At 43.9% G+C, this 16328-nt stretch overlaps 1 protein-coding gene across 1 annotated transcript in view; it reads left to right on the forward strand.

Annotated features, from left to right (window-relative positions):
- Window positions 1–696: 696 nt before the first annotated feature.
- Window positions 697–16328, forward strand: part of usp9 (ubiquitin specific peptidase 9) — a 36283-nt gene continuing 20651 nt past the window's right edge. Inside the window, exons 1-17 of the mRNA XM_056580150.1 lie at window positions 697–1255; window positions 5148–5416; window positions 8084–8229; window positions 8352–8431; window positions 8773–8885; window positions 9701–9919; window positions 11961–12076; window positions 12215–12466; window positions 12654–12789; window positions 12889–13041; window positions 13455–13559; window positions 13667–13873; window positions 13997–14133; window positions 14642–14775; window positions 14897–14987; window positions 15536–15649; window positions 15761–15989. Of these exons, the coding sequence (XP_056436125.1) occupies window positions 5315–5416; window positions 8084–8229; window positions 8352–8431; window positions 8773–8885; window positions 9701–9919; window positions 11961–12076; window positions 12215–12466; window positions 12654–12789; window positions 12889–13041; window positions 13455–13559; window positions 13667–13873; window positions 13997–14133; window positions 14642–14775; window positions 14897–14987; window positions 15536–15649; window positions 15761–15989 (2334 nt within the window). The 5' untranslated portion in view covers window positions 697–1255; window positions 5148–5314. The remainder of the gene's footprint in view (window positions 1256–5147; window positions 5417–8083; window positions 8230–8351; window positions 8432–8772; window positions 8886–9700; window positions 9920–11960; window positions 12077–12214; window positions 12467–12653; window positions 12790–12888; window positions 13042–13454; window positions 13560–13666; window positions 13874–13996; window positions 14134–14641; window positions 14776–14896; window positions 14988–15535; window positions 15650–15760; window positions 15990–16328) is intronic.

A 16328-nucleotide genomic window follows, 5' to 3' on the forward strand; every position in this document is an offset into this window, starting at 1 on the left:
TGCATTATTCTTAAAAAATGTAAGCCAAGATAAACATTGCATCAAGTTTAGAACTGTCCCCATGTTATGTTTTTTTTTATAGATCATTGAAGAAACAGGGACCTTTTCCTTATGTAAGTTATTGAGTGGTACAAAGATTTGCTACATTTGTTATAATCTACAATAAAAAAAGAAAAATAAAGTCAGTAAAAATATATTACTGTAAAGAATTTTCCTGCATCCAAACTTTTTACTGGTTAACTATCCTGTTCTTGTTACTACTGGCCAATTCATGTCAAATCAAAGTTGTAAATTCCATGAGGTAACACACACACAAACACCCACACACAATAAACAAGCAGGTTGTATGATTTTTGAGTTGAAACGTATTATACCTATAGTATCCAGCTTCTGTGATATGTATAAATACAGAACCATCTAGCTGTTGTACCAGGATATATATATTGCCAGGTGGGCCTTAAAAAATGAGTGTATGGTTTCAGGGATAAAAGTAAATAATGTGGACACCGTAAGCAAGTATGCCTTACTGCTAAATTGCATACCTCTGAGATTGTTGTTTTTGAATTTGGGTGGGTGGCCTGGTCATTTTTTAAACTGACCTATTTATTGTTATTCACTTGTCAGACAACCTACTTCTGTCTGAAGTGCAATAAGAAGCCCGTGCAATGGGGGGCGGCAAAGCCAAGTTCCATAGCTCAACCATAGAAATCCTGAGCTCAACCTATGAGCTCAACCCTTTACTTGCGTTTTCCGTTTTGGCATGTACCAAACCACGGAACCGAGAATCCTTGCTGGATTCGGAGTCAGGCATCGTAATTCAGAATTTTTTGTCCATTCCGTTCGGATGGTGTTTCGTTTGCCGATGCAAGCTCGGTCGTAGGGCAAATTGGCTCACTGACAGCGTCGGCCGTTGAAGATCGGATAGTCGTCTGGATTGTTTTTACCAGACAACATTTGTGTCAAACTGCGCTTCCGCCATGTTGAAGTGATTCAAGTTGTGACTGACTGCTGGGACTGAAGTGACAAGCCCCAGGGATCGGAATAGATAGAGTTGGGGGGGCTGCAACCGCGCCGGTGACGCAGGAAAAACACTCAAAAGCGGAGAAAAGCGTAGTAATTAGATCTTACTGCTAACCTGTTTTTAGCCTACGAGACCGACGCTGATATAGGCCACGTTTATGTAACATACGACGACACCAATCGTCCAAGGCTGAACGCAGCTTGTGAGTAGAGGGGAAGTCCTATCAAATTCCTGGTGAGTTGTTAGCTAACTAGCTCGCTAGCCTGGCTGAGGATGGTTAGCGGGCTACCCGCTAGCTCTATCACTGCTCTAATATTAGCATCAGCTGGTAACAGAGGCCAGGTAATATCACAATTCTGCCGGGATAAATGGAGTGCGTTGCTTGTCGTGCTTCTGTGTGTTATATGGTGTGAGTTGTTACCGGAGGCTTGAGTTTTGGATGTCTGTCATTTTTTTATGTTGCGGTGGAAACGTTAACATGAGAGAGATAGAGTAGATAGCTAGCATAGCTTCCCTGCTGACTGCTAGCCTGTGTGCTAGCGGGCTGCTAATGGTTCCGGACACTGTCTACAGAGGGAAGAGTCAAAATAACGTCCAGCGTTTCGTGTTTACAAGTTGTCGAAAATCAGATATGTATCGCAATCTTCCTGTCGTGGTGGTCAAAGTGCAATGCGTGGATGTAACAGCCCGTTCACCATCGTATTATTGAATCTTGCCTTTTTTGAGCTGATTCCGATTCTGTTTCGTTTGTTTTATAACAACAGTACAATTCGCAGCGCTCTCCCAGTGGGTGTCAGGAATTAGACGGGACCACTGTCACCCACAGTCGCGCTTGGACGTGATCTACCCCTGGTTACATTGTTACTGCCGTCCGGTCAACTTAACTGGCTGTTTTATTGGAAAGTAAGTTTCGCCAAGCATGTGTCTGGCGGTCACGACAGCCAGACTGTCCATTTAAAATACGGACGTGATGGTTCAAGTGATTGGTTAGCGGGCTAACGTTAGCTGCGTCTCCCACCCAGGTAGGAGCCTGCTAATGTTAGCGCGACAGTTCTGGTTGTTCATAGTATTACAACACCACAGTTTACCAAGTCATCGGCTATAGGTTAGGTTAACTATGTATGCTTATAGCGCAGACTACAGCCGTATTTGTGCAAATTGATGTTGTATAGGACGCATATATTTTTTTAAATTCCTAATTTCAAGGGCCATGCCAAGGGAAAGGCCCGTGTGGTAATGAAGGGGCTCTGGGCGACAAGGCCTTCTCTGCTGTGTTGCTTGGGCGGATCGCCTTGCATGCTAACGTTAGCTACCGCAGCTAGTGTCAGGCGTTCACTAACTCAAGCTACAGCTGCTATTTAACCACACTGGCTTGGGAACGATTGTTACAACGTTTTTAGTTGGTTTTCACTGGATGCGATGCATATTCAGGACTAATGTATTGTATAGACGTTTGTTGGATCTAATGCGTAGTTCACAAGCTAGCGCGTCGGAATATCTTTATATTGTAAAACGTATTTTTTATGATCTAAAAGCCGGTTATTTTCCAAAGGCCGCGGTTGCACCCCTATGTTGCAGCAGCAGCACCTGTCTCACTAGTGGCTGCATATAACGTTTCTATACAAATGTGATGTCATGCACCTTTTGTGTTTTAAATAACAAGACGCCTTTTAACGCGTCAGCCCGTTACGGCTGGCCACCTGTGACACAGGAAACAGCAGTTTCACTACCGTTAAAGTATAAACAATTGAAACGTATACATATTCGAGGATTATGCGATTGGTGCTAAAATCTTTGTTGTATCTGTCTTATTATGCATAGAAACATTGTTGGCAGTGTTTTGTGAAATTTGACCATTCTTAGAAAGAACACTTCTGTGACGATGTGTTTTCAGAGGCTACCTTTTCTTAAATGTTTACAATGTAGCACATATTGGGTTCTGGAGATTTCACAGATATGATGATGTCTTTCCTTGAATGGGGTTTGTCTTTAATGGTCCTGATGCAAGTTCAGGTGTAGCACCTGGCCGTTTGACTTTCATTAGAAACAGAATCATAGCTTTACAAAACACTGTTATAATCAACTTGGCTATATTTCATGCATCTAGATGGAATGGCATTCCCTAAAGGCATATGATCAAACACATAAAACACTCATAGGAAATTGATAATGCACTTGTAAGAACAGTTATGGGATTGTTTGTACCCTTAAGCACGATTTGTATATTGCTGTTTTTGTTAACCAGCACTAGGCATAGCGTAGATCACCCCATAATTGGAATTAGGTTGCATTGATTGAGACTCCCAAACACACAATTTATATTGTGACAAGATTCTGTTTAACTCAGGCAGGAAACTAGAATGTAAACAAGGCACAGCTCAACAGAAGGCAGCATACAATGTCATTGTTAATTGTGGGGACTGAAATACCACATTGGGCATGCAGTTGTCATTGGTAGTCATTGCATTGGTATCGTAATCTACAGTACTGCATATTGTTCCTCTATGTGGACAACCTGCAGTTGTTTTCATTGGAGAAAATGGAAGACAATGAAGTACTTCTGATATTTTAAACGGCAGCTTTATCTGAAGGCAATAAGAAAGGGTTGTGGCTCTGCTAATAAATTGGCTCCAATGAGCTTCAAAATCACAGTCATGGCCATATAGGTATCTGTGCATCCTTCAGTTAAAATTCACTATGGCCTTAATGTCTTTTCTTCTTTTGCTTTGAACCGAAAATCGTGTCACTCAATGGGTTTATCTCAATGACTATATAATACCTGTCTTTTTAAATGTCCCAGGAAGAATTTATATATTTTAGTCTTTGTATAACCCTTGTAGCACATAAATAGTTGCATGTGTAAGCTTTAAGATCTATTATTTTAGTGTATGAGAGAAAGGCCGTTAGCTTTTGGTGACTGACTGGCTTTGTTATAATAATGTTTTTTGGGGTGTCCTTTCTGTATGTGCCAATTTGTATTTTAGTATGCTACTGGCTCATTTCGGACCAATCAGGGCATCTCTTCCCATGTTTAGTTTTGAGGATCCCTCTGGCCTGTCAATCACAGGTGTGTGAATGTAACACATCTGAATGGTGGAGCAATGTAGGGCGAGTGAGAGCAAAGAGGGAGGGGTGCTTATTTGTTTGTTTAGTTTCAAAATCTTGCTCTCTTCTTCACTTTTTTGTGATGCAGGAAGCAAATAAGCAATCCAATCACCATAACACTGCCTCTGACCACGGATTGAATAAAAAACATACAGGTTGGAAAGTAAATCAAAAGCGAAACACAGGCAGTTGCTATATCTGCAAGGCTTGTACAGTGTGTCCAAGTTTTTATCATTCTCTACCATGTGTGATCCGATAAAGAAGCCATTAAAGTGCAAACTCATTTGGTGTGGCAGCAAGGCCCCCCAAATTTACTCAGATGAATGACAGTTCAGCCATGCTCATATTTGTTCGCAATTTGTTATTAAATACATGTTCTGATTCTTGTCCCAGAAGTTGCTGATGGCACCTTTGTGCATACATCACATTTGACATATTATGGTACTTCAAAAGTTGACAATAATATGACAAATTATAATATTGTTTTTTTCTTTTAATTTAACATTCTTTAAAAAAAACATGCATATTAATCTTTTTTGTTATGACCTGCCTATGATGAACTCTGGACAGATTTTGGGCTAGTAAATATAATACTTGTTTATATGTCTAGGATGATGTAGTGTTGATAAGACAGACCGGTTTTAGTGCTGAATTAGCAGGTTCCATCATGTTTCACCAATCATCATTCTGGAATTGAACTAGACTGCCAAGTACTCGGCTGATTTGAGGGAATCATCCCAGATTCAGCTATCCAGAGTTGGTAGAGCAGGTTTATCGTCTTTTTTTTTTTACAGCGCGTGTTGTCTCAGTTTTACTAATATAACTCGCTCTTAGACCTGCTCAAAGGTAATGATGTGTATAACGAGAAATAAAGCTAGGACCTGGTCAAGAATCGAGAAAGGGGTCAAGAATCCCACCTGCTTTTATGGATAATGCTTACAACAGTCTTTTTTTTTTCCAATTTATAATGTGTGATCATGCAAGCTGCTCCTGCTGACCTTTGCCCTCTTCTTCCCCCTAGGTTATGCAATGGTCTCAGCGGCCCATCCAGACCTCCAGGTGCTTGTGTCCCTCTCTTGCGTGTTCGGACTCGTATACCTCTGCTCTACAGCTGAGGCGGCTGTGATTCCCCTCGTGGCCAGCGCTCCATAAGAGGCCAAGATTGCCAAGATCTGCCCCGTGGCGAGCATGACGGCCACCACGCGTGGCTCCCCGGTGGGGGGCAACGACAGTCAGGGCCAGGGCCAGGCGCCCGACGCTCAGAGTCAGCCTCCGCTACCACAGAACCAGGTCTGCTTCGCTGCACCAGTACTCGGGTGGGGGTGGGGGGGGGGGGGGGTGGCGGTTGGGTGTCATCATTTCATTTCAATGCATCATCGTCAGTGTGTGGCGGTAATGATGCATTGACATACGTCGGGAACAGTTGGTTTTATTCAACAACTTTATTTTACTTTTCTCGACAAAAGTTGATGGTTTGCTCAAATAATGGTTGTGTATTTCAGCAGTGGCTGTCGCTGCATCAATTTAACTTTTCTAATATATTCTTGAGCAGAATGCACAAACTTGAGCAACATTTACATTGCAATGACGGGACTGTTGCAGAGAGTGAACCATTATGTGTGTGTACCACCCTTCCTCGAGAAGTTGGTGATATATTAGCCTCCACTGTGATGGCAAGTAAGAGATTATCTCACTGGGGAAGTAAAACTAAATTCAAATTTGACCCACGTCACCGCTGACCTTGAAATGCAAAGCCAATCATTAAACATCTCTTGGCCCTACATCACCACATTATAATAACTTTTTAAATGATGCTCATTCCGTGAGAATAGGTTTATACTACTCTACAATAGGTTGATTTTACTCTACAATAGGTGAAATCGGTTTCACCCATTGTAAACCTAAACCTACATGTAGGTTTGGGACAATTCAGCACGCAGTCTGAGCTCTTTTAATGTTGCTGGATCTCATGCATGTACATCCTCCTGCAGCGTTCCATGAACGTTTTTCAGCTAATTAGGGGAGCCAGAGCTCTTTTGTACAGAGATAAGTACTTCACTAATAAAATCTCTTGTGTATTCTCCTGAAAGCTGCTTCATCCATCTCCTACTTTCCCCCTCCTTTTACATTGCATCCGATGGACCTCTTTTGCAATCGCGTTTATTTGATCATTTGAGGTTACGGGTGTGCATTGAGCAAATTGCCTCTGCAATGTAAAAGGCCCTTGTTCCCTATATCCCCACCACCTCTGCTAACACGCAGTCCAAATCGGAAATCGGAGGGGAAAACCGTGGCAAACATGGGTCAGTGATGGCTATTGCCCGGCAATACCCAACACTTGGCACCTGACACGCGCCTTCTTTTTTGCATTCTCACCTTCTTCTTGTTCCTCATTACTCCCACTCTGCACTCCAGACCCCCTTTCCTCCTTCATACCCAGTGTCACACACTTGTTTTTAAACCTCCTCTGCCTATGACTCTTCATCTCGCTCTTATCTTCCTGTTGTACGTGTGTTTGAATTACAATGGTGCTGCATAAATGGCCACAGAACAATGCTATTGGCACCATTGCAGCCACTGACGTATTGAAATGGAATTGACCTGCGACCAGAAGAGTGGGAAGCCGTGTGTCTCCCTTTAAGTCTCCCTTTGCTAGAGCGCAGACACTGCAGCATACTTCTTTTCTGCCCCTCTTCAGTTAACGCTCACACATAAGCACACACACAATGATGCCCAACCAGAGGGTAAGGCAGACTAAATCCAAAGCATCAATGAACAGATCCTCCTGAGCGATAGTGTGTGTGCCCAAGTGTTTTGGTGTGTGTTTCTGTTTTGGTGTGTGTATGTGGTATGTGTATGTTGGTGTGCTGCAAGTGTGTTTTGGTGCGTGAGGGTGCGCGTTTCGCTGCGCGTGTGTGCGTGTGTGCAGGTCTCTGTTGGTTGGAGATGAGCAGTGTCGAGACGTGAGAGGCAAGCTGCCTATGTAGGTCAGCCAAGCAGAAGGAGCCTTCTGTACACACCCCCACATTTGACAAGTTGTGCAGCGCTCTCCCTCTAGCTCCCTCATACAGCTGCTAACGTTGCCATCGTTGCTCAAATGCAGTCATTAAGTCAGGGGAGCGGGCTCAAGGGAAGACTCGCTGCCCCTCCGTCGGAGACGCACACGCACACAGACACGCGTTTGTCTCTTTCTTCCCCCTGCTTCCTCATACCCCCCCACACTTTCTTTTCTTCGTTCCATTAGGGGAACTATTGATAAGTAAGTCTGCATTTTAAAAAGCACCGCATTTATACTCGCTCAAAGGACCACCCGAGGGATTGAACAGTGAAAACAAAAGTAATTCAGCAGCCAAAGCTAGGAACACAATCTCCGATCATATTTCTTTTTTTCATTGCCATGTTTTTGTTGGACGCAGTTAAACACTACTACTACTAAATAGGGCTTTGACTTTTGCCCAAAAATCATATTCGAAGTTTGTTTGTTTATTAATATTATATTTATTAATATTAATTAATATTTATTAATAATATTTTGACCATTAAATGCCTTCAGTAAGACCTGGATTGGGCTTCGCGAGGTTTGTTTACCGCGTTGCTATGGTTACCGGTCTTGCGTGTTCCAACGGTTTATTAGGTTTCTAATAAATCGCTGTCTAATCAATACTTAATTCACTGCCTCTTCCGTGGTCGTTACAATATTATGAATAGACTGCGTCGGGTTCTCCGACGTCTCTCCCTCTTGGCCTGCCCATAACAGGTTTGAATATTAAGGGCTGCCTAATATTCGTTTGAATTTTGATTTATTTTCTGATATTCGAATAACGAATTTCGGAGTCAAGGCCCTACTACTAAATGTTACTGTGTACTTGGAAGAATTTTCTGAAATCTAGTTTGGATTCTGGAAATGGTGCGTTGTGTTGCGTGTACTGACTTTTTTGAACTTTGTGATTGTTACAGGCCTCATCCCCCAACTCGTCCAATGAGAACTCTCCAGTGAGCCCACCAGATGAGCCCGGTCAGGGGGACGGACCTCCTCAGCTGGAAGAGGAGGAGCCAGCCTTCCCTCACACTGACCTTGCCAAGCTGGATGATATGATCAACAGGTGAGCAACGCAGCATCATTCCATCAGACCGCTGGAAAGGTTGACGACCCCAGCAACTGTCTTTTGCATGAAGCTGTCTTGGCACTCTCTGGCCCAACATGGTGGCTGTTTTTCCCCCGCAGGCCTCGATGGGTGGTTCCAGTTTTGCCAAAGGGAGAGTTGGAAGTCCTCCTAGAAGCTGCTATAGATCTTAGTAAAAAAGGTATGTGGGGAAGAAGAGGAGACTGTTTCCTGGCAGATAAACATTGAAGGGTTTAAATCACGTGGTGTGCACGTTGGTCAATGTGTTGGGGTTAGAAACTGTAAAAGTGGTCTTCAAGATTTCAACCATCGGGGTTCTAAGCCTGGGTTTGGAACCCTGACCCAACCCCAGCCCCCCATTTTGTCCGTAAACCATAAATATATCAAGGATGTAGTGTTGATAAAATTCCATAATTACGACAGTATCGGTTTATTCATCATATAAATTTCCGCCTAATGTGTTTCCCTCAAACCTCTGAGAACGATTACGATCTTTTGTTTTATTTTTCCACTTCTTTGCAGGACTGGATGTCAAGTGTGAAGCGTGCCAGAGGTTTTTCCGAGATGGTCTCACCATCTCCTTCACTAAGATCTTGACAGATGAGGCAGTCAGTGGATGGAAGTTTGAGATTCACGTAAGTCAACTTAAGATCAATGCTTTAAATTGGTCATCTCGGAAATTGCGAAACTGCAAATGAAAGGGCATTTGTTAGTAGTCCTTAGGCTCAATTAGCATTGTTACCTCTATCGGCGATAGATAGTTAAACTGAACTGACATTTTTTGAAATGTCTTCGAATTGCCCCTTTAAGGAACTTGTGTTTGGGCATGGCACCAAGAACCAGAAAAACCGCCCACGTAATTCTGATTATGTGGGCTGTAAGGGATGATGCATTCCCTTGAAGAAAAATCCTTTCCTGTGAAGTGAAAACGTATAGGCTTTTTGTGCATCATGTTTCCTTCACCAGTATTTACAGAAAACACCACCATTTCGTACCCTCGTCCATTAAGGTCGGAAAAAGACACACCTCCTACGCTTTCATTTGTACCTCTACTGATGTATATAAACATTATGGGGGCCAAGCATTTATCTTACAACTCAGGTTTTCGGTGAGCATATCTAAAGGGATGAAATCAGACTGCATATCCCGGGGCGATCAATGCTGTTTTTATGTCACAAATGAAGGTTGGCTGTTGACTCGAGGATATAGATGAATGAGATCTACCTTTTCAGTCAAACCGAGACGCGCACTAAAAACATACACTGCGCATATAGACACAAGACGCGTGTCTCATCGTTTATTATCACAGCTGCCGAAAACCCTAGGGCATTACTAGTGCAATGATGAATAAATGGCTGTATGCATTCAAGTAGTGGCTTAATGCCCCATGGGGTGACTTTTGTAGAGGCTGTTTTGTGCGATATTGAACCGTTCCGCCTCCTCTTCACAGAGGTGTATCATCAACAACACACACCGGCTGGTGGAGCTGTGTGTGGCCAAGCTCTCTCAGGACTGGTTCCCTCTACTTGAGCTGCTGGCCATGGCCACCAACCCCCACTGCAAGTTCCACATCTACAACGGCACGCGGCCCTCGGAGACCGTTCCCGCCGGGGCCCAGCTGGCCGACGATGAGCTATTCGCCCGCCCTCCAGACCCTCGCTCCCCCAAGGTAAGCCACCCGCGAGACCCCTCAGACCCCCATTCACCCGAGGTAAGCCACCTCTTTAACCCTCTCCCACCCGAGGTAAGCCCCCTTAACACACCAGACCTGGAGTCACCCATGGTGAGCCACGCTCCTCAGAGTAGACCCTTGCTCACCTTTACTTCAGTTCCGCTGAAGTGAAAGCTGAAATAATGGTGATCAATGTGTTTGATTACATTTGATTTTAACGTTCCGTTTTTAAGTGTATGGGTTTTATATGCATTTACATGAATTTATATTGACTTGTATCTGCTTTAGTCCTATTTAATTATGGTTATATTTACATTTCCTTAAAAAAGCGAAGGACTGTTCATCTTTTAAAGTCAATGTTAGAATAATGTTATGTGTAAAGGGAATTTGAATGCCTTGACCGTTCGCAAATCGAATCCTGAAGAATCGGAACACATCCATGTATGATCCTTTTTCTCTTCAAATATGACCGAAGTAACAATTCCTTTAGACTAGTCCTTTAGACTAGACTAGTCTTCCTAGCTGAGGTCTTATTTAATCGCGCACAGAATTAAATAATGCATAAGTAAAATGATTATATGCTTCTGAAAATGCTGCATGTCACAACTTTACATTATTTTTGCAATCGTAACAGTTTTGATAAAAGGGGTCGAAGTCTTTCTTTAAAGTGCACTGGCGTGACTTATTCTCGGCTGCATCCATTCTGAGTCGGGCGTTGGATTGGCCTTGCCCCCATGAATACAAAGAGAACGGCTTTGTGCTCTGGATTTATGGTGGGAAAACATAAAGCTCTATTCGAAGTTGACAAAACAAACACTTTGGGCTTGTGTCAGAATGCTAAATGAGTAAGTGTGAAGGAAATGTTGCAAGGGAACCAAGTCTGCGGTATAAAGCGTGGGCCTGGAGGTCACTGTGCTGCAGTGCTGCCTGTCTGCCTCTAATGGCACACAGGGCCTAGCTCTTCTCTGCTGCATGACTAATATTATGTTCACTATTATTCCTTCTTATTTGTGTATTTTAACCAAATCTAGATTTTCTATTGGCCCTACATCACCACATTATAATAACTTTTTAAATGATGCTCATTCCGTGAGAATAGGTTTATACTACTCTACAATAGGTTGATTTTACTCTACAATAGGTGAAATCGATGGGGATTTCGCCTATTGTAAACCTAAACCTACATACGCACGTAGGTTTGGGACCGTTCAGCATGCAGTCTGAGCTCTTTTAATGTTGCTGGATCTCATGCATGTACACCCTCCTGAGCTAATTAGGAGAGCCAGAGCTCTTTTGTACAGAGATAAGTACTTCACTAATAAAATCTCTAGATAGATAGATATTAAGATAGATAGATAAACTGGTATCAACTAAGGCATTATCCGGACCACATTAAGACCTCGAATACAAGCAGATTTTACAATTGTTTATCCAACAAATACAGGCAAGCTTCCAGGAATACAACTAGACTCCTGGAAATTGATCTGAGTCAGATTCTGCTAATCACCATTTGATTTATTTTGATTTACTTGCATGCTTAGGCAATCATGTAGGAGGAACAATGTTTTCTGTTCATCAGTCCTGGAAGGGGTTTAGACAGGCAGTACGATTTTTAAGTGCAAACCATCAAAAGCTCATGTTCTAAGAGGTTGCAGAAAATTCACCCAAATCATATGATATTGCCAAGAACCCCAGAGATCATGGGATCTATTTCTGCATTTCCTTTCTGGTTTAAGTTCTGTTCCTGCATTTCCCTTCTGGTTTAGAATGTTTTTTTAAATAATCAAGTGCAAGCTGTTAATACAAACCTGGACCTATGTAACTGAAATATTTATGCTTTAATCTATTGTGAAATTGACTGCCTTATAACAGGAAATACTCTATCTGGACTGTAGAATAATAAATAAAGTTGAAAGCATAATTAAAGCTCAAACTTGCGTTCAAACTTGGCTCAAAAGGTTTGGCAAACTGCAATTTGATCTGTCCTGTTTTGCCTTTTTAAGCATGTTGTTTTTATCCTTTTCTATGTCCTCCTCAGGGCTGGTTGGTGGACCTAATAAACAAATTTGGCACGTTAAACGGGTTCCAAATGCTGCACGATCGCTTCATGAGTGGCCAAGCACTGAACGTCCAGATCATCGCTGCACTTATCAAGTGAGCCCATTATAGGCGTAAAGCTGGACAACCTTTTAATGCACCAGCGAACACTTTCACCCAAGGGGGCCGATGTGCTTTGTCTTTGCTATTTCCATCTTAACGCTTTTTTTTTCTTTACGTTCTCCACCCTTCCAGGCCTTTTGGCCAGTGTTACGAGTTCCTCACATTGCACACAGTGAAGAAGTACTTCCTCCCAGTCATTGAGATGGTCCCCCAGTTTCTGGAGAACCTGACCGATGAAGAGCTAAAAAAAGAGGCCAAGAATGAAGCCAAAAACGATGCACTGTCCATGATAATCAAGTCCCTGAAGAACCTGGCATCTCGTGTCCCAGGGCAGGAGGAGACGGTGAAGAATTTAGAGATTTTTAGGTTAAAAATGATTCTTAGGTGAGTAACAAGCACCCACGTGTACAGTCAAACGTCTCTACACTTAATAGAGGTTTTTGCTCTAATTTTTCTACATATTTTCTTGTAATTTGCTAAGCTAGTTTTTAAGTTTGCACCGGATGAAAGTCATGGCATCCACTACACACGTTTGCTAAACTGTATCCTGTTTTGTCTTTGCCACCGCTAGGTTATTGCAAATTTCCTCTTTTAACGGCAAAATGAATGCACTAAATGAGGTGAACAAGGTGATCTCCAGTGTCTCCTACTACACCCACCGGCATAACCCAGAGGAAGAGGAGTGGTTGACTGCGGAGCGCATGGCTGTGAGTCCATCGTCGGGATGACCTTTTTCCTGAGCCACGGTTATCTCCTCCGTTTCTCATTGGTGACGCGACTTTCCTCCCCCTGTGGTCTAATTGCAGGAGTGGATCCAGCAAAACCATATCCTGTCGATTGTGCTCAGGGACAGCCTGCACCAGCCACAATATGTTGAGAAACTGGAGAAAATCCTGCGCTTCGTCATCAAGGAGAAAGCACTTACCATGCAGGATCTAGACAATATCTGGGCTGCACAGGTAATTCTGAAACTTACAACCCAATGTGTATATATATATATATACTGTATTCATCTTTTGCTTTCTAGTAATCGACTTAAAAATAGGACAGCAATTTATTTTAGAAGCTTTTTCTGTCACATTTGTTGAAATTCTCCTTGCACCCTGAAGAAAATCTGGTATCTGGGACCTGTTGCAGGCCTGTAATAAACCATTTTATTCGGGCCCAATAAAATGATTGCATAATGTAGCCGTCTGTTTACCTACCTACCTGGCTTCTTGCACGCACTCTGCCCCTGCATCCATTGTGCATGACCGGAGTCTTCCATTAGGCTATACAAATCTATATCTCACCCACAGGTTTCTCCAAATAGCCTCACCTAGCGTTAAAGCCACCATATTCAGAACTTCTGGTATTGTCATCTCTCTCCCAGGCTGGCAAACACGAGGCCATAGTGAAAAACGTCCATGATCTTCTCGCCAAGCTGGCATGGGATTTCTCTCCCGAGCAGCTCGACCACCTCTTTGACTGTTTTAAGGTGAGCCCGAAGCCTTTTTCCTCTTCTCAGTGCGGTCGTCCAAGGCCCACCTTGCACCCCTGCCCCTCGACCTCTGGGCTGAAATTCTCTTATTCTCCGGTCCGCAGGCAAGCTGGACCAACGCAAGCAAGAAGCAGCGGGAGAAGCTCCTTGAGCTGATCCGGCGTCTGGCGGAGGACGATAAAGACGGGGTGATGGCCCACAAGGTTCTCAACCTGCTGTGGAACCTGGCCCACAGCGACGACGTGCCCGTGGACATCATGGACCAGGCCCTTAGCGCGCACATTAAGATACTGGACTATAGCTGCTCACAGGTTGGTGACCGAGTGGCCACAGGTTGGCTCCTGGGGTCTGTTTTGTTGATGTGGGATGGCTGCTCCTTCTTAACCTCAATGAAGGGTGGATGCTGACGATGTCATTTTCATGGTTTCTTGCAGGACAGGGATACGCAGAAGATCCAATGGATCGACCGCTTCATAGAGGAGCTGCGCACCAACGAGAAATGGGTGATACCGGCCCTGAAGCAGATCAGAGAGATATGTAGCCTGTTCGGAGAAGCCCCACAGAACCTTAGGTAGAGTAATGCTTCTTTATTCTCCTAATGCATGGAAGACTTTAATATCTTTTCCTTGTGTGAAACAAAGTCACCTTGTACGCGAGAGCACCAAGTTTACAATGTGATCGTTAGATTGGTAACGATGGCTATAAACATTCATTTTTGTCTCGATAATCACATGACATTAAAAGTAATTTTGACGAAATTTGAAATCCGACATTATTTTGCACAGAAAACCATTGAACGTTCAGAAAAACAATTACCCCCACTTTGTTTCAAACCTTACCCATTGACATCCCTGACGTTTTAATCACATTTCCAGCGAGGCTGAGGCATGGCAGATTTTCATGAACCGTAGTTTCCGGAGTCTGTCGAGACTTTCCATACAGCTTCCTTCACATTCTCTCCAGAACGCTAGACAAATCCCTTTTTAACTTTAGGCTCTTCAAACTGGTCTACCACAACATACTGATCGAGATCGACGTTATTTATGTACTTTTAAAAAAGATTTCATTTTTTCCTCCAGTCAAACGCAGAGGAGCCCCCATGTTTTCTACCGCCACGACCTGATCAACCAGCTGCAGCACAACCATGCCTTGGTCACCCTGGTGGCTGAAAACCTCTCCGCCTACATGGAGACCATGAGGCAGTTTTCCAAAGGTACGCCTCCTGATCCACTGAGTCTAGACCCGATTTCCAAGTCAACCGTTAATGGCTTGGTTGATTTGTACCAGGGGCAGCTTTTTCCGGTGTCTTAATGGTATTGGGTTTCCATGTGCAGCGGAACAGGCCGAGTTTGACCCCCAGACAGTGAGGCCTGGGAGTCGCTACAGCCACGTCCAGGAAGTACAGGAGCGGCTCAACTTCCTGAGGTACCCCTCCACCCTCCCCTCTCTTTACAGTAGATGTTGGATCAACTCTGGGTCAAAGCAAAGCGGGTCGTGAAATGACCGATAACGTTCATATTTCACAGGAAACACTTATTTAACTTTCAGTGGGTTTGTTCACTTCCTTCTCTATTAATGAAATATGAATAAATATGTGTGTGCAATGCATTAATAGTGGTAAAGTGCAAGTATTATCAGTCAGGGCAGCATTTGTAAGTTAAAGGGGACATATTATACCACCAGGTGTGAGTGATTAGCCTTACAGGCCGTTTCGAAAATCGGCCCAATATGACATCACTAGTGGGTGACTACCTAGATCTGTGCTGGATAGATGAGCAACGTTTACTTCAGTCCACTGGGTAGGCTGGTAGACTGATCTATCCAGCACAGATCTAGTTGGACACGCCCACTAGTGATGTCTTATGGGGCCGATCTTCGAAACGGCTTGTAAGGCTAATCACACTCACACCTGGTGGTATAATATGTCCCCTTTAAAGGATGTTGAATTCACTTTTTATTACTTCCACTTCCAGGTTTCTGTTGAAAGACGGCCAGCTGTGGTTGTGTGCCCCCCAGGCCAAGCAAATCTGGAAATGTCTGGCTGAGAACGCCGTGTTCCTCTGTGACCGGGAAGCCTGCTTCAAATGGTAGTGTCCCCTTCAACTCATGTCACAATTCCCCCCCCCCCAAACCCCCGACAGCATCATCACCTCACATCATCCCTCTCACAGGCTCACGGTCTGCCCCGATGCCAACAGGTATTCAAAGCTGATGGGGGACGAGCCAGACCTTGATCCAGACATCAACAAAGACTTCTTTGAGAACAACGTGCTGCAGCTGGACCCCTCCCTGCTGACGGAGAACGGCATGAAGTGCTTTGAGCGGTTCTTCAAGGCCGTCAACTGCAGGGAGGGCAAGCTGGTGGCCAAGCGCCGGGCCTACATGATGGACGACCTGGAGTTGATAGGGCTGGACTACCTCTGGAGGGTGAGCCATGAAGCGTTTACAGGATGTTTGGATAAGCGTTGTGGTCTAATTCGTCCTTGGAGCCAAAGGTTCTGTGATGATGTCCAATGTGGGCTTGCAATACGGTGTTAGTTCTGTTTGACGTCATTAGCAACCCCAAGTGGAATAGCATTGTGGAGGCCTCACTGTGACTGTGGAGTGATATCAGTTGCATTGGATCGCTCGACCTGTAAACTGAGCTACAGTTGAGCTGCTTAGTCATAGTCTGATGTAATGCTAGGGACACTGGAATAGCATTTCCTCCCAATGTTAAGAATTTGGAAAAACCAGTGTAAACAAATGAATGACGAGACGCCTGTC

The sequence above is a fragment of the Gadus chalcogrammus genome, chromosome 20 (assembly GCF_026213295.1).
Source record: "Gadus chalcogrammus isolate NIFS_2021 chromosome 20, NIFS_Gcha_1.0, whole genome shotgun sequence".
Classification (NCBI taxonomy): domain Eukaryota; kingdom Metazoa; phylum Chordata; class Actinopteri; order Gadiformes; family Gadidae; genus Gadus; species Gadus chalcogrammus.